General features: G+C 35.6%; 1 protein-coding gene across 2 annotated transcripts in view; it reads right to left on the reverse strand.

Annotated features, from left to right (window-relative positions):
• LOC129792482 (uncharacterized) overlaps positions 1-19703 on the reverse strand; it is a 73130-nt gene that overhangs the window by 46157 nt on the left and 7270 nt on the right. For both annotated transcript variants that reach the window (XM_055831560.1, XM_055831559.1), the window contains exon 2: positions 2342-3570. In XM_055831560.1, the coding sequence (XP_055687535.1) occupies positions 2342-2682 (341 nt within the window). In that variant the 5' untranslated portion in view covers positions 2683-3570. The remainder of the gene's footprint in view (positions 1-2341; positions 3571-19703) is intronic.

Raw genomic sequence — 19703 nt, forward strand, 5'->3', positions numbered from 1 at the left:
AATTTCCTAAAGAAATGAGCTATACATTTCGTTTTATCTTTCTGGGAAATATGATATTTTGAGCTTTTTTTAAACCTTTAAGTGACTTTTTTAACCCCGCTCTTCCCTATGTGTTCCCTGATTTTCTCCTCGAATTAGGTCATAGCCCATATAAACATGAATAAACTCCTTTCTATGTTCTCACAAAAGAGAAATTTTTATTACACCCTTAATGAAAGAAAGAAAGTACCCAACTAAAAATAAAAATGCACTGATTATGTAATACTCTTCCTCGGGCTATTTTCCCGCATTTTCTTTCATATTTGCCTTCTCTTAATTGAGATCAACACGCCATGGAGGGACATAGGAAAAAAAACTTTGAGAAGATTTATCGAATATTTACTCATCAGAGTGGTGGAATGTGCTGCGGGAGATAATTTAGAGTGAAAAAAAATCATCAATCTCACTTGCACGACGGGAAATATTCTTCGTATAGTGATAATCGTAATTAAGGGTGAGTTGGGGTGAGCTGGGGGTGGTGGTGCCATGGCTGACTCTGCGTGAAATTGCGAGTAATTAGAATTGTGTGGTGGGGCGATTGAAAAATTATGATGAGAGCACGGGGACAGCAGAAGAACTTGATGCGAGATTCCTTTGTGAGGAAAAGCTCATTAGAATGTTTATATTCATATTTGCTTGGTATGTTGTTGCCGCATATACGAAAAACTTGAGTGACTGCCTATCCCGCGTGATATTATTTATGGTTCATCTGTCGTTATACATTATCTCTTGTGCTATTGTCTCTCTCAGCATGATAAATGAGTCGTAGGCATTCCTGGGGAAGGTATGGAGACGAAGCACAGTGAAGGAAACGATGTATTCGGCCAAGGACAATGCGATGGCACACTTTCCTATCTTTTTGACACACACCACACAAAAAGCTCGGCTCTATGTTCTCTATGGTTTCCAATAGAAAAAAAAGCTCACCCACATTGTAACGTCGAGGATTTTTCCCAAAATGTATGCTCCATCATTCTTAACGGCAAGCAGGAATGCCCACCACGTTGATCACAACGGTTGGGGGCTAGAAAAGTCTCATCTTTCAGATAAACTCAGCCCTGTGAGTCATTAAAAGTGTGAGTAATGCGAAATCTGGAATTTTCCCCCATCACACCCGCATTCTCGTGCCCTAATTTATTCTAATTGCAGAATCATTCAACGTCTCGAAAAGCTCCCCAGAGATTCAAAGCTTTTCTCCTTTTTTTTTCACCAAACTACTATGTATATAGGTAGTTACCTACTCTACTTGCAAGCTTCTCCTTTTGTTCAGATGGAATTTTAAAATTATACATGCAAAATCCATTCAATGGACACCTGGAAAATGCACTCTATTCAGATTCCTTTCGCACACCATTCAGTTGTCTTTTCTGCTTTTATCACAAAACCGATTTTTTATTGATTTTCCCTTTATTAAATATCCCTACCGATTGTTTTCCATTTGCATACATTTTTCTAGAATCCAATGAATGCTTTGTGAGTAGGTATCAAAGAATCTTTAATTATATCCTTTCTGTCCAGATAGTGGTCAAGGACTCACAGGATTTTTCAGGAACGTAGAACTGAGCTTAATTTACCACAAAAAAATCAATAAAAGCTTTCGGGGGTAAAATTACAAAGTGTTGAAAAAACATGAGAGCTGCTGACCTTATTGAAATTCCTCGTTTTTTTTATTTATGCGACGTTTCGGAGACTTTTTTCTACTTCCTCAGATATTAATAATTAGGAATCTTTCGGGAGAAAAAAAGCCTTCGAAATGACGCATAAATAAAAAGCGAGGAATTTCAATAAGGTCAACTCCCGTGCAAAGGGGATTTATCTGAACGAAATTATTCGGAACTTTGGAAATTCGCTAATATTCGGATGATTCGTCAAGGAAATTCAAATATAAGTCTAAGCCTAAAAATGTTAAATTCAAGCATAAAAACACTTAAATAAAACCGAAAATTAGTAAATTCACACCGAAGAGCTCTAAATACATTGAGGAACAAAACTTAAAAAAAAAAAACAAATCATTAAAGCCTAAAAGAGGACTAAATTCAAACCTAAAAGTAGTAAATTAATGTTAAAAAGTAGTAAATTGAAATCTAAAAAAGTCTAAATTTAAACCAATAAGTTTTAAATACGTTTTTTGAATTTTTTCGGTTTTGAGTTATTCGGTTTTTAGCAAAAGATGTTTATGTGAAGTCAAATATTCAGATCTTCGGATTAAAAAATATATTCGCTTGATAAACATCTCTTGCTCCCGTGTTTTCACTATACTCCCAGTGACCGAAGTCCCACATAAAAAAGAAAGTTCTCTTACCTGCCGTTCTGCGGTAGATCCACATAGATAGGTCGAAGGGGTGGTCCTTGGGGGCTGCTGAATGGTGGTCCCATGTCGAGGAGTGTACGCCCCAGAATGCGGCTCCACGTGCGGGCACCTCCGACGGCCGCTACAATAAAATACACAGCATCCGATCGGTGGGGAAAGACTGGTAGATCGGCCTGTTCCGGAGGAGCACTTCCGGAACTCGAAAGTGCCTCAGCCCTGGGTGTAGCATCATGCTGTGCGGTGGGATTTAGTGATTTGGATACATTCGGAGATGAGAAGCCATGGCAGAGAATTGCGGCGAGTGACAATACATAAATCGATGCTGTGAACATGTTTTCGACTATGTGGCTCTCTTATCGGGCTCTCTGTGTTTGCCTAATCCTTTTGGCCACTCTATACCATCCAATCACTGGCATTTAAGACTCTCTATGCTTTCCCATTGCGCCCCTTTGGCAGATGAGAACATCGCACAGTAAAATGTGGGTGTAGATAGGAAAAGCGAGCACCACACCGCACTTTAGCACTTTTTTTTATGTATCCCCAAGCTATATATGGCGTAAAAGCTGCGGGTGGGATACGTTTTAGCACCCCCAACAACAGCAATTCTATAGAAATTCGAAACCACCGAGCACCACCGGAGTATAGGAAAAAAAAAACAACACACACAACACAGAAATTTTACCACACAAACCACTCAAATGCACGACTCTTGAGTTCTCCGAATCTTGCACGTATCATAAGGAATCATGTGAAGTGGATGCCCTATCTCGATAGTACTCGATCACGTCCATCATCCCCTATCTTTACCTACGTGGCGCATTCAGTAGCGCGGTATATCACAATCACACTGTACTCGGCGAAAATGCAATTTTTGCCAACATCACCCATCCTCTGCTCTGCGTGGGTGTGATTTAGGCTGAGGGACCGTTGTTGGGCTCTCGCAGTTGGGATGTGGAAGAAAATCCATCAAAAGTCTCCCACCCCCGCGTCAGAACGACCAAATGCTCGATTAAATTTGCAATTTATGGGACAATTCACCCTGAACCTGTCCCATATTCATCACAGAGTCGACAATTAATGTGGCACCTGGTTCATTTAGCATGACTCCACCATAGACCTCTTCCATCTTCCCACCACATTAAGCTGCTTCCACACAATTTAAACGACAAAAAAATCAATGCATGTTCAGCCTTTCTTCCCTTCCAACATCACCGATGATTCTGCAAAAAAAAGAAAAGAGAAAAATAAGAAGATAATTACAAAGATTTCCTTGGCTTGGTGAAGAAAACTAAATGGAAGTTATATATTATTTAATTATATATCATTTGTACTTTGCCTCACTTAAGCCCTTCCTATTTAATTAATGACGGATGTCAATAATCTCAATTTCCCCCATCCTAAGACTTACACGGCCTTGCTCCAATAGAAGGAGTTCCTTTAAAATTTTCCTCATAATCCCAAAACCCAATCGATTTTCCTTGACAACTATTGCTCCTCACACACACACACGTTCGCCTTATCAACATTTATGGAGGAAATTGTGCTTTTATCCCATCTTCTCATACTCAAGCTTCTTCTACACACTAACATCGTGTCCATATGGATCTCTGGTATTGCTCGCATTGGGTATGTGTACACATAGTTTCCTCCCATCGATTTTCCCTTTCACCCCAAAAACACCGAATATCCCTCCTTGCCATTATATGCTCTGAACTTTCGGCATAATCTGACGGGCATTGAAGACGAAAAAAAAGAGAGAGCTTCCCATTCATGGGACTTCAAGTCAACGAGTGATATTTAATGAGTCCTATTGAGAAACTAGGATGAATATTTAATGGTGGTTGCACTTGAGGAGAAACAAGGAATTTCCCGCGAGGTCTCATCACGTGCAGGAATATTTCATTGAATTTGTGAAAATTCCACATGCAAATTCACAAAGCTTTCACCAACAGACTCTGGTGATCAACTCAAAATTGTGCGTGATAACTTTGAGAGTTGCATTGTTTAATGTTAATTAAATGGATGCGGGTTTTGCAAAGCTTCTTTGTAATTTTACAAAGCTCAAATGAAACCCATTTGAAGGAAATGAAATACTAAAAAAAATAATTACTACAAAATATGGAGGAAATTATTGAAAAGATTCCATGGAAAAAAAACAGAAGTTTAAGGAGGGAAGAAAAAAGCGAAAAATAAAACACAATTTCCTGAGTAGATGTCGGAAAAATATAGTAAAAGCTCAGTGACGCCTACGCACATGGAGTAAAGAAGTTTTGGGATTATGTGATTTTTTTTCCAGAATGTCCGCTCTAAATATTCCATTTTGTGGTTTATGTTGATGTTTAGTGGTGCGTATTTTACGATGAGATTGATGGATGAATAATGCGTGAGCGTTCCTCGTCTAGTCCATGTCTAAATTTCAAGATGAACCCCTGCGTTGTTCTCAATTTTTCTTCCTTTCTCGTGGAGCTTTTTCATCGTCTTCCTGGGCAATCAATTCCGCGAAAAAAAATTGAGGAGAAAATAAAGTTGATTGATTCGATTGTGGGATAGCGCACCCCCTTGCAAGTGGATGGTGAAGCGAAAGTATGAGATATGAAGTTATTCTCTAATTACGGGCTGTGGTATTAATTTTCATGGGGAAAATTGCGTCATTAGCTGTAATGGTGGGTGTTTTCCGGGGGCATGGTCCCCTTCTAAATGGAAAAACAAGAGAGCTGAAAATGCGACAATTGCATCCCATCAACGATAATGGGACTGTCATAACAGCTAAAGCAATGATGGTACACTTGACTTTGATATGAGTCATCTAAATATCACCAGAAGAGTTTCGTTGGTCGCAGAAAAGCACCCCCACCGAAATGGACGGATTTTCGCGGAAGGACGAGGTTGACGGTGGTTTTTGGTTGCTGGACCGTAATATCGATCGCTTTTGCTTCAGTACAGCCATGAGCTTTCAATTGTGGCAACTGTGACCGACATCACTCTGTTGGTGATTAATACGTACCAGACTTTCCACCCACATTTAGGGTTTTTTTCCTATCCTAACTGTCCCCCCATAGATAGTGCCCGAAAAAAATATGTGATCAGCATTTTCCACAGTATCCCCTTCAAATTCAGCTAATATTCCCACACCCCGGCCCCCATAATGTAACCCCCATGGAGGGTAACATGTGCTTTTAAACGAGGAAAATTCATTTGACTGTAATTTAACATGATAAACTCACGGCTTATGTAATCTGCTGGAAAATGAGAAAAATCCCAGTTTGAGAATCACAAGAATCTCATGTATCGTGTCACAATGAATGTAACGTAATCATCTAAGAAATTCAAGGTGCTACAACAGTTTAGCATTACCTTATACAATTGAGGTTTAACAAAGACCTTTAATGAGATTCCGTCACTTCAATTTATTGGATTTAATTCAAAATTTTGCAGCTAAAATATTTCTTTTATTCAGTTTTTGAATGTTGCAAAAAATCTCTTGACAAAGATTGAAAAAATAAAATTCACTAATACTCAAAACAATTAAGAAGAGAAATCATTAGGTAGAAAAACATAGAATTCTTTGAATAAAAATGTTTAAAAAAAATTAAAGTTTAAAGGATTCGAGAGAGCATTAAGGGTTGTTTGTTAATTAATTAATTTGTAATAATATAATAATAATTAATTTCTGCCGTATACAGGCTAGTGTTTTTGGGAATTATTATTTTTTAATAAAATCTAATGAATAAAAATGGTTAGGGGAGACCGGGGCTAATAAAGTCACTTAAGGGTTTTGAAAAAGCCTAAAATATCATATTTCCAAGCTAGATAGAACAAAATGATTTGAGAAAGAGTTGTAGGGCAGTAAATTTCCTAAAGAAATGGGCTATACATTACGCTTTATTTGTTTGGGAAATATAATATTTTGAGCTTTTTCTAAACCCTTAAGTGACATTTTTAACCCCGGTCTCCCCTATGTCTGATTTGGAGCAAGGCACAGAAATTTCTGACCTGATTAAAGCCACATCTAGAAAAAATTGTCACTTTTATGGGATTATGGCAAAGGAAAGATCTTAGATATTGAAATATTCTAGACAGTTGTAGCGCTTTATAAAGAGAACCTTTAACTTGAATCTAATTTGAATTCTATCAGCTAAGTTTAATCAGGACTTACATATATTTGAAGATTTCTAAACACATTCGAATTCTAAAGAAAATATTCGCTTAAAGCAGTCTTTTTACGTTTTAATATTCAATCAATAGGACACAAATTGCCTACATGAGAATCAATTGAAACAGAACACATTCAAGCCTTATTTGAACGCAATATTCCACTCATTGAATCAAAATGAAATGTCTCTTTTTCGGGGCACTCAATCCATCGACTGAGGGGACGCAGAAAAAAAGTTTGAAATTAATTCTCATGCGATATCTTTCATAGAGCCACCAACAATACCATTTGTGCTCCAATTCATTCAAAAGAACTCGAATGCGACAGTGTGGGAAGTGTCATGTTCAAAATCAAGCTTAACAATACACCCCCGCGTACCCACCGTAGCCTTTAGCATTTCAGCATTCTCATGATGAACAAACATCTCGCATGAAAAAGAATCCCCAATGGATTTCCACAATTCGACGTATATTTGGTGAGAGGGAAAAAAAGTAACAAGGAGATCCACAGAAAATCCCACATCCATCGCATAAATTTCACAAATTCTGATTCTCCATTCTTACATCGATTTAACTTGTTTTCTTTGCAGAAAAAAAACCCTAAAAATAAAAAGATTGAATTTACCCAATTTTCGACGAGGGATCCCGCCCCGAACCATCAACTGCCGCCAGTGTGTGTGTGTTTTTAGGGATATATTACATAGTATAATATACATTTATATACTTCAATCCAATTTTCTCAAGCACAACGTGCAATGTAGGTTAATAAATCATCTTATCTCACAAGCTTTTGTAAGGAATAACATTATTGGCCAGCGATGTATGAAGAATTCGACACGTATCACGCAATTATTTTCACCGGTTTTGTGCATCAAGAAAGAGAATAACATTGTGAGAAAATTTATTCAACGCCGTGGTTGAAATTCAATGTAATGCTATAAACATTAAGGTGCGGAGGAGTTTAAAGGGAATGTTTGTACTACATGCGTGTAAATTGTATTCAAAGGGGAAGAATTTCTCAAATAAATTCAACACCTGGTGACATTTATAATAATACTTTACTGACTAAGGTGGAAAAGGTTCCTTTAGTACATTATAGGCGTTGGCACCCACTCTCTTAGAACCTCATATATGTATTTACTCCTTTTATGCTCTACATAAACGTTATGTATTGTGTAGTATGTTGTGTATAATACAAATTTAATATTCAGGAAAATTTAATAAATTGATTTTACTGGAAGTGCATTAGATAGCAAAAGTTTGGCTCACAATCTACTTTTTTTCTGCTAAATTCGTCGCAGGACTTTCTCTGAAATGTTGATTCCAGATAGTCCTGTGTCCGCAGTAAAAGTCCCGCAAAATGTCCATAAACTTTTGGATTATATTTATGGTATTAAATTTTATTTTTACGAAAATGTGCTAATCCTCTACGTAATAATGTTTCTTTTTAAATTTTTGTCTTACAGTGTCATTTCCTTCTTCACTTCCCTCTCCCCTCCTCCTCCCACACACACAGTAAAAAGAAGCTGAGACTGAGAATTTGCTCTCCACTTGAACGATAGAAGAATGTAAAACATCCGCTTGAGACCAAAAATGTTGTAACCCTCAAGAAAATTGACCCTAAAACTTGAGTAATTTTTCCCCACAAGATGATGACACCTTAATGTTCCACCCACATCCCGCGTGAGTCCCAAATAATGGTAGGAAAATGTTTCCCTCCCAACCCCCTGCGCAATCAAGTCGTGAAGAGATTTTTTTTTCTTTAATAAAATCTCCCGGTGAATGACGTAAGGGTGTGCTCTATGATGGTGTGACATGCATAGATCCAAGCTTTTGAAATTTATCGAAAATTGAGAATTCAGACGACCCAAACTGGGTTAAGCGGACTTCCGGGAGGTATTACCGCAACATGCCTATATGAATTAAGATATTTAACATAAGAATATTTTGATATTATGTATTATAGTTTCCAGAATATTTTATGAGCTTTTGAACTTTCTTTTAATGGAACTTCTGTCATCATCTTTAAATTGTGAGATAAACTTCCTCCCTCAAAAAAGCTTCTGTAGTTTTATGACTTTGGAAGAGAAGTATGAAGTTCTTCTTCAAAAATTAAAGTCAAGAAAATTTTTCTTCAACATTCAGCACAAAAAAGAATCCATGAAAAAGGCAGGGATTTCATTAAATCAAGTTTTAGTTTTCAATACCACCCCTAATGATTTTTAATGGAAGAAAGATGAGAAGCCAGAAGGAATAAGCTTCATTAGTTCATCCACATTGTGAGCTTTCCGGTGTGGGAGAGAAAAAATCCCAAACGGTCCATTACCTGGGTCCGGAGAGTGATTGAACGAACAGAAAAAGGATAATGTCACGGTGGGAAAGGAAGAAGAATCGACCTAATCACCCACACTCGATTTATTGGAGTATACAGTAGACCGCAGCATCCCTTAGGATATGTGGGGGTGAAAAAAAGCTCAATCTCTTCACAAATGTTTATTTAATTTTGATGAATTTCTAGCTCATGTGCTAAATTTTCTTTTTATCCCCTGGCTTCATTCACATTTTCTCACAGCAATTTTCTCAAGTGGTAGCTTTCAGAGCATTCTCTATATACATTTATTTTCAGTGAAAAAAAACTATATTTGTAGTATATTTCTGACATTATCAAAATTTATGGAAGCAGAATGTGGATAATTTTTTGTTGATATTTTTGAATTTGCAATGATGGAATATGTTGTAAAGTAAAGGTAAGATGTTGGTCGGGAAAAAGACGGGAAAATTAAAAAGAAAATGAGCAAAGACCAGATAGCACCATTCATAATAAAAAAATCTATTTATTTTATTCATCATTTCCTATTTATTCCTTGCGATACTCTCACGGGAGAATAATAATCCAATAGAAGTGGGGGCGTAATGATTGTAGGTCAATATTATTATTTAATTTATTTTGTAATTGAAATTAAGGTGAAAAATGCTTTGCCAATTTTCTCGTGTTTTATGACTAAATATAGAAACTTAATTACAGCAAGGCAGCTAAATTCTTAGCTAAATTGCGAAAGAAATGTCTTTTTGACCTGTGACCTTAAATAATTTCCTTTTAAATCTTCTCGCAGGAATTTTATATTTGATGCCGTAATCAGGGCTATAATTTGGATGTATAAAAATGAAATTTTATTGAATTTATTACATTAATGACATAACGAGGCATAAAGAGATAGTTTCCTTTGAATTTTATTATTAAATTTTATGTAAATAAATTAAATTTAAAAAAATTTCCGAACTGGTGAAAATTGGTTTTGCAGTAAAATATTGCATTCAATACCTATACCAATGAATCTATGGGATATTGGGGGTGGAACCCGTACAGTAAACATCCAGCTATGGTATAAAATGAACCTCGTTGGGCAGAGAAAAGCAAGTGTATTGTGAAAGAAAATGGAATATGATGCTTAAGGGGGGGGGGGGGGGCGGGTGAGAGAACATTTATTGAAATGCTGAACAATACCAAAGTCATTCCAACGACCGTCCACCCCTTCGATGGGTTCGAAGCCCAATCGAAGGAGATATATTGGTGCTGTGTTACGATACCCATCGACCAAAATCACACCATAGCACCGCATTCAGACCCCCGGGGATGAGTCTTTGGATTTTCCATTTCGATTTATTTGTATGCCATAAGTCGTCCTAGGAGAATTTATGAGCTCACCCCGAAATACTATACACAGGCTCCAACGAATACGCTTTATTTTTTTCCCTTCTACTACAATATCTTAATATATAAAGCTGAAATGTTTGTTTGTCTGTGGCACATGAACTCCTCCGAAACGGCTGGGCCGATCTTGATGAAATTTGGTATGGGGGTAGAGGGGGTCAATACGAGTTGCAAGCGCTATATGGGATTCCGCCCCAATCCCCCTTTATAGCGCCCCCACAGAAAAATTGATTTTTCCCCATTTTCTACCTGCTGAAAGGTCAGATAACGGGATTTTTTTTATTTTTAGAATTTCTCGGGGTACTGTATTATTCATCCCGCCCCCCCTACTAATATACGCCTCCCTTTATAGCTTAAAATGGAGTTTGCTCACACGTGATTGGGGGCTCGGGTTGACTAGTATACATATATAGCAAAGCAACCCACTTCCGCTTCCCTAAACGTGATTCGTACTGTCCATCAATTCTCACATCATTAATCTCCCAACGCACTAAATGGCAGAGAGGCGATCTATTTTCACCTCCTCTCATAATTGGATCAATTACGGGAAATTCATTTTGGACTATTCTCATTGTATGTTCAGATGGAGGTATGTAAGTTATGTATAGGAATATTTTCTTAAATATTTCCTTCATAACATAGAAAACACAGTGCAGATGTGAAGATGCTCTCAGAGCCATAGCGAGAGGGTGGCAAAATGGAGCGGACTCATGGGAGAAAGTCATTTTTCCGCAGAGATAAAAGGATTAGCCGTGTCAGGAATGAAATGCCAGAAGCACTTGAGATGGGTTAGTATGTATCTCTCACCCAAGTGCTTGCCCCCAATGTCAATCCCCAAGGATGGGAATATTTTCTTCCTCGTGGAAGACAACAACGCCGGGCCCCAACAATCCCCTTTAGTGCGGTATACGGCGAATGGGTCTTCGCGATGGATATGGGTAAGTGGGTGGACTCACTCACTTTTGGGGATTACACAGCGCATTCCGGACGGAGAGATTTTGCCAAAATGATAAAAGGCCAAAATAATTAAATACACCAAAGAACAATTACGAGTAATTTCCCCAATTTTGACTCATTCTCATACCCATTTTCCCAATTGTGTCGACCTACATACTTTTCTCGAAAGAACTTTTTATGCATCAATTTTGAGGAAATTAAATAATTCAAGCGAATAAATCAATATAAGTGGGATTTCGATTTTAATTAAATTAATGAAGATTTCATTGCTGGAAAATTATATTTTGAACTTTTCTCAAATAGACTATTGTTGCCAATTCCATTCATTCCCCAGTTTGATTTCACAGTAGCTTTTTTTTTTTAATTAAAAAGCTCAAAAGCTTTAAAAATTAAATAATTCTCAATAAAGTCACGATTCAGTGTATATCACTGCAAACTTCTATCGCAATTTATTCTAATTGCAAGAAAAAACTTTTAAATTTAACTACCAGCAAGTTACACAACGAGAAGTTAAAGACTTTGAACGCAACAATATCATTAGGAGAATTAGATTAAAGTTAATTTTGCAGTATCATTTAACCATGAAGCGCGATTTTCTTAAATGTTAATTTGCTAATTTAATAATTAAAGATTTATGCGAAAGACGATCGAATAGGGTTTTTCACAGGAGTTGTTTAATTACATTTTCTCGTTAAATTGACAAAATGGTAAAAGGAACTACAGAAAAGTCTCTTCATTTAATTAGAGTTCTTTTAACTGCTAATATGGTGCAAATGCGGTTAATTTGAAAGAAATTCATTGTATGAAGTACATAGTTGGAATAAATGATAAAAGTACTTTTAATTTCATTAATTCTCCACACCCATACAAGATACGTTAAGATGGGGTTGTTTTGCACGAGAACCCCAGGGGAGGGTGGAAGGGAAAAGACTTGAGATGGAGTAAATTAGATAAAATGAGAACAGTTGAGGATTCTGAATGAGTGAAAGTGTGAAGAAATCGATAAATCTTATCGAATTAATAAACACTGGGGCAGATAATAAAACAATTTGCAGCGTCTCGTCATCACCACCACCCCCACATTTAACCCCCCCCCCCATTCTGTCAGCTAAAGTGGAGTTGAACAGACGATACAAATGAATTGGTCGCTCACCACGCTTGGAGCGAATTCCATCCCCGCATCACTTAACCCCATCCCAGGGTGCATCTCACACCCGAAGCTTTCTCTCAAAATGGACGCCCTTCGGGGATTCAATTTGTGGCCAATTAATCACAAGAAAATTATTTAGCTTTCAAAACCAAACAATGACGATCCAGGAAAATATATTCCTTCGCTCCCGGGTGGGTTCTGTGTGTTCATTGAGAGCTTCATTTTAACGCGATTTATACCCCACAGGAGTATTCGTTGGGAAAAAAACTAAATGAGAGATCACGTATTTTATCTGCATAAATGAATTATGGGAAACATTTCGTATGAATTTTTCATCTCTCAAAATTTCATGGTGCAAAAAAAGAGCAAAATGCTTTGTGGATTGACTTCATGAATTATTCTACATGCGAAAAATCCGCCTAATATCTATGTATTTTATAACCATTCGCCTCACCTGTGTTGAATTTTAGTACTTTTAGCAATATATGTTTATTCTGTGGATGTTTAAATTTTAAGCGAAAATAATTAAGGTTGTGAGAAAAGTTAGATTAAATACGGTATTTAAATTTTGAAATAATTTAGCTAAATAAAAAAAATAAAAAATGTACTGGTAAGCTGACCAAGCTTACGAGAGCTGTGTTTCTTTCAGTGTACCAATTTTGTGAGAGCAAACTATAACGCAAATTAATTTAAATACGCGCAAAGTCGGGAAAAGTTGAAAAGTCATCCCCCAAGAAATCTTTAAAACGCCATATCTCGGGAACGGCTCCATAGATTTTCGAGTTTGACCTATCGTTGGAAAGGTCTTAACCTCAACTATAACATATTAAAATATGATGTAAATCGATAATAGCATTTTCGAAATATTCGAATTCGAAATTTTCGAAAATTCTGATTTTGACTTTAGCGCCTCTCGCGGTCATTTCTCGAAGTTGCAATGTTCTAGACATTTGTAGGGTTTCTCGAAACCTTTCATTTGCGCTTAAGCTGATCAAAATCGGACACGTAGAACCCGAGATATGACATGTCAAAGTTGGAACTCAATATTTTCAAAATGGCGACATAAATTTTTTTTAATTTTTTTTTATAAATAGATGTTATAGTAGGCTATAATATATCAAAAAATGAAGCAAATCGATAATGGCGTTTTCGAGATATTCATCGAAAACTCATCGAAAATGTTGTTTTTGATTTTTGGCCCTCTAGCGGTCACTTTTGAAACTTCGGATGTTCTAGAGAGTTGTAGGGTTTGTTGAGAGCTTTCATTTGAGCCCGGGTTAATCAAAATCGGTCAAACCGTTTTCGAGTTATGGTTGATTTTCGATGAAAAATTGTGGCGGCCATATTGACTAAACGGCTTGACCGATTTTCGAAAATGAGGTATCGTTGGAAAGGTATTGATGGCCTCTACAACATATCAAAATTTCAGATTTTTAGCTATTACAGGGGCTGAGATATAACGAAAACAAAATTTGGGGGTTATTCAAAATGGCGGACGCGGGGGTGGGGGCTAAAATTTGACATCATAATCGGATGTCTTCCAGTCGATATTTAAACTTTGCCGTTTACCGCAAGTCTCTATCTATTACCGTTCTCTTGTAATTTAGCAAAAGGTTCCGGACGGCCGGCCGGCCGGAAAAAAAATTTTTTGGCGCATACGTTTTTTGGAATGTGGGGACCCTAATTCGTGCTTATCCCAAGTTTGAGTCCGATCTGATGACTTTCGATTTTGCTCGGTACACAAAAGCTGTGTCTGAAAGAAACACAGCTAAATACTGGAATACTCCAAACAAATCTTATCCAACGAAAACGTTAAATACCTTTATTTTGTCAAATTGAAAATAATAACAGGGAAGCTGTCTTAACCATAAAGCTCTCTTCAAACTCAGAAGGAAATATTGGATAAAATAAATATTTCACTTAATGCTCCATAAGCTCTCACATCGTATCCTGAATATCGTTTCTTAGCAAAGATTTTCCATGTTGGATTACTTTGGAAATCTTTACGGATTATGAATTAATAAATCATTATTCACTTTCATATGAAAATCATTTATTGTCTCTTAAAATATTAATTTAATTTCACTTAATCAAATATTTTAAAAAGTTTGAAATTAAATCTTTAAAAAACAAAACATTTCTTTTATTTCATTTCATTGGTATTTATTTATTGAGAGCTTAAAAGCATAAAAATATACATACATAGCATAAGATAAAGATTTTATGCCATTTGCAAGGTACTCATTTCAACAACATAACGTTCTACTTGACTAATTTTATCCTGACGGCTTTACTCATTCTTTTTATCACCCCCAGGTAATTTTGGAACTTTGTGTAGGATTTTCAATTTGTGGTTTAACGTGTGGCTCTATATGCCAGAGTTGTGGTTCAACTTTTATTGAAATGTGTAAATTGATTTGTGGTATAAATTAAATTAGAAATTAAATAAAATTAGAAATCTAATTAAATATCCTTTTTTAAAAAAAATAAAACAATGAATTTCAATTTTTGTTTAAATATGAATTTAGCTTTTATCATCCCTTTTTCCCTAAGGATCCATTTGCCTTTATTCTCTTGACAATTTGACAACCTTCTATATATCATTTATTTTGTTTTACAAAAAGGTTTAAAAAGTTGTGACATTTATAAAACTATTTTTTTTAATCCTTTATTATTTTCCTGTTCTATTTTCTTAAGGGTCACCCCACCTATGTATAGTATTTCAACTTTATTGAGAAAATGAAGAAAAACTCACTGAAAAATTAAACTGAATCCATTACAAAACTCTTTTTTTTCTGGACCTTTTTTTCCTTTCATTTTGAATGTGTATCTTCACCGTATCCACCCAAAATCTGGCAGGGTATTATCTTCCACTCAAATGAAACTTTTGTATAAAATGCGCAAAAAGGACAAAGTTGTGTTTCCCCGAGAAAAGTTTGAGTAAATGTAAAACACTTTATCAGTATATAAGGAAAATCAGCAAGTGAGTTTTCCCATGTCCCTTAGATCCTGAAAATTCTCTTTCTCCCCATTCTCGCTGAAAAACCAAAGGGATTTTCATGTGAATTATTGAACGATATGAAAATGGAATGTAAAGTCTTTGAAATTGTTTTTGCATTGCATGGGATTCCACGCATAAAAGGTCACATTATTGAATTAGATAAATTTGAAAATTCTTCAGAAATTGCATGTAATTCTGTGAGATATATGCTCAATACGTTTATTAGTCATATATGTAGGTTATGTGATTTAGTAACTATAATAGACAAAACTCCACATATTGCCGGCAAAACCCAATTATTTCGAGAGAATTCACGAGTAAGCCTCACTTCGAATACCAATTAGTACGTATATAGAACACACGTGACCTGGTCATTTAGTGATTTATTTCTGTCTTCTGTATTTAATATAGAACCATGGAAATGCATTGAAAATGATAATTCGGTTTATAAAGTTTTTCTATCACTATATTATCAGGTTCTTTTTAAATTATTATTTTAATTTTTGAAGCTAAGCTCTATTTTTTTTAAGTCCACGCTTTTAGGATCTTTAGGTTAGGAATGGCTGAATCTCTGAATAAATCAGAACTGAATACATTTTTGGTTAATTCTTACGAATTTTGAGGTCCGTAGATGACTTAAAAATGCATTTGGCCGTCTTTACTAATCAATATTCATAAAAAAAACATTTAGTTCTAACTCAGCCTAAATCTAACGCTAAAATCTTAATAGCTTGGGTCTTACTCAAAAAACTTATACCTAAGTTAAAAAACTTGATCCTGCTTTAAAAAATAAGTCTTATTTAAGAAAATTTAAATCTGACCTAAAAAACTTAGTGCTTGTTTAAAAACTTGAGCACGATTTAAGAAAACTTAGACCAAACTTAAAAAAATTATGCTTGGCCTAAAAAACTTAAGCCTAACTTAAAAATTTAGACCATATTTAAATAATTTAGTTCTAGTTTAAAAAAAATCAAGCCTAGAATATAAAACAAGACCTTACCTAAAAATAATCTATGAAAACATTAACTTATTAGCTTTATAACTTAAACCTAGTCTTAAAACCTAGGTCCTACCTAAAAAACTTTAGCCTGATTCAAGAAAACTTAGACTTAAGCTGAAATTACTAGAGAATTTTACCTTGTCAGAATTCATCAGTCTATCAGAAAAAAAATCCATTTTTAAAAAAAAACAGATTCTTCATCTAATTCATTTATTAGGCATTATTTAATTAAAGTTCTATCACTGAATTCCAAGCTCCGATGCAAACTCGGTTGGGACGGAATTTATAAATTACAATTTATATGAAAATGAAAAAAATTTAATTCTTGACAAGGGCTCGACAATAGAGGAAAAAAATGTAAATTAATAATTCAAAAATGGCAAAGGTAGTACACCCACTTTTATGTTTTATATGATAAGAAGACTTGTTACTTTGCTAATTCCACAGTGAAATTGAGGGAATAAAACATTTGGGTGATAAATAATTAATGGAGCTCTCAGTGGGGGTTGTGTCAATATTTGGTAATCCTAAAATCATCATGAATAATCCACTCGGTGAGAGCTGCTGTGAATTAGTGCTCATTAGCATGTGAAATCCAATGCTTAGGGAACGGCTATATCCCTGCTCGCGAATCAATTTACCCCTCAATTGGACATGAATGATTACAATTTGTTGTGAAAGAGAGAAATATTTTGTATAATACCCTCCGCATATCTGTGGTATACCGACAAAATATTGCTGCTGAATATTCTCAGCGGCAGGCTTATTAATCTTTCGAATCTTTGGTATTCAATTCGCATTCCACTGCGGACCCTGAAATCTCAGCAAATGGATGAAGGATTTTTCTTGCGGAGGGATGGTGGGAATGTGTAGGTATCGAAATGGATCACGAGGAAGTATCTCATCCGCAAATAAGGAAGATGTGATAGAAGAGACACAAACACCAGCGAGGTGGAGATGGAATAATAAATATTTTGCAGATGACGATAAATACGGGGATAAGCCTAAAGGAATTGTGGCCCAACCACCCCCCGAAGGTATGTGTGTGAGGAAAGAGAGGTCATGAATCATTGTCACATATTTCTAACATGAGAGATCTTCTGTGATAAATACAAGAACACACCTATATAACTTTTATTCCCTTCTGCGTACTATCATTTACCGCACTTTCACTCCCAAAATGGGATGAGTGGGAAAGTTCTCTATCTCTCTCTCAGACGCCAGATACCAATTTATATATAATCTTCATGACATCAACAGAGATTGCTCAAGTTTGGGAGCTTCTGGCAAAAATTAGGAGGCATCTTCATTGTATGTGTAGCACCGAAATACAGACGAAATATTTAGAGGGATTAAAATACAAAAGGGAAACAAACCCCTCTGTTGATGACCACAAAGTGCCATAGATTCCAAAATAAATTTCAACACTCACCGACAGATTTGACGAAGTCTTTGACGAATTTACAAACTCACCACAAGGGTCAAAAGTTTCATGACAAATCTTAGTCATTAAAGGGACTATTTTCGAATGTTTTAAGTGAAAGGACATTAAGTAATATCAAATAGGGAATTATGTTTAAATTGGTTTGAGGAATTTTGAAAGTTAAACTATGTATTATGTGTAAGGGTTGGAAAAGCTCATTTAACTCTTCATTCTCATATACAATAGGCTAACTGTGGAGACTATTATGTGGTGTCTAAGAATTCAGGAATGAAAATTCATGGAAAATTTAGTGCTGAATTATGAGGTTGAAATAGTTAGCCAAAAAAGCCGGGTACGTTCGATATTAAAGTTAATGCCCAAGCGATGAAGATGCCGAAGATGGTTTTGTTCTTCATAGTTTCCTTTAAACAATTATATATGATTTATTTATTTGTTTTTTATGCTATCTCTTAATCTGTGTAATTTACAACATGCGGTAGAATTCACAGAGCTATGAACAAAACATATTACGAACTTATGCAATGGGTATTTAAACCGAAAGAAAATGGAGAAAGAGCATCATGAAAACGCGGGAACTTTGCCCAAATAGCCGTGTTTAAATTTTATTGAGATCAATAAAATTGCAACTACACCGATGCTGTGTGTAAGAGGAGAGAAATAGTATGAAATTTGGGTATAAATAGCTCCATTAGATTAACTTTTACGATTTCACTTTAATTTTGCAAATATCTTTCGACCACACTGCAAAAATGTTCTAAATAAATTTGCATTTCTTTGAATTTCAAATAGCTTTATTTATTTACATAAGTTTCCAGATTTTTTTTCTTTTCACATTAAGAGAGTATTACCCAAAAGAAAAAATTAAATTTGAAAGTTTTCGTAAAGTTTTGAAAAATATGTATTGAAGCTTTTTCATGGAAGGGACGAATAAAATTTGTGCTGATTAAGTATTAATGGATTTTCCTCTGTAGGGGAGACCGGGGTAAAAAAAGTCATTTTCGAATTTTCAAATGCCAATTTCTCCGAAGTTATTAATCGGAAAAATCGAAAAAAATTCTGGTGGAAAGCCCTACCAACCTATAATTTTTGACAGTAATTTGGAGGTTATGCGATCAGTACTTTAGGAGTTGAAAATGAAAATAGATTTTTGGCCCATTTCCCAAACTTTTGCGTATTGAGAAAAACGCGTTTTCCGAAGTTTTCCTTCAACAATTTTCCAATCTGATAATTTTTCTCACTACCTGGGTTAGTGCAGAAAACGTTGCCAAGGTGTATTTTTCATTAACTTTTAATGATTTTTCTGAACAATTATTTGAATCAAAACATACCCCTTGGGGTAGATCGGGTCAACCCATGTAAATCATATGGGAGTTCGAAATTTTCGACATATTTTCTATCCATTTGTTGCAAAATGGCGTGATTGAGAAAATCGCAAAATTCTCTATTTTAGTGCGTATAAAAGTGAAATTCCTTGTCGCGGATCAAAAGGTGAGAAGTTTAGTTATCAACTACTATCAATCTCTCAGGCGGAAAATCATTGGAAATGTCGGAAAATTCGACCGACTTTATTTAGCCAACTGGTGACTATATTTACCCGCCGCGTTTAAAAAAAGTCAGAAGCGGAAGGGTTCAGAAAAAGCTCGAAAACTCATATTTCCCGTGGAGATAGAGAAAAATGGTCTGAGACAAAGTTGTAGGCCAGGAAATTTCCTATAAGAATGACCTATCGAGGAAATTTTCTTGTCCTTGGGAAATCCTGCAGATAAGGATTTATGCAAATTGACTTTTTTTACCCCGGTCTCCCCTAATGCAGATTTTATTATAAGTAGATATGTTACGTATTATGTTATGTATGCAAAATAATTATAGGTATCAATTCCGTTCATTAAATAGTCGACCTTCCAACAAATTCGTGATATCAGCACAAATGAACCATT

Source organism: Lutzomyia longipalpis, chromosome 3 (genome assembly GCF_024334085.1).
Source record: "Lutzomyia longipalpis isolate SR_M1_2022 chromosome 3, ASM2433408v1".
NCBI lineage: Eukaryota > Metazoa > Arthropoda > Insecta > Diptera > Psychodidae > Lutzomyia > Lutzomyia longipalpis.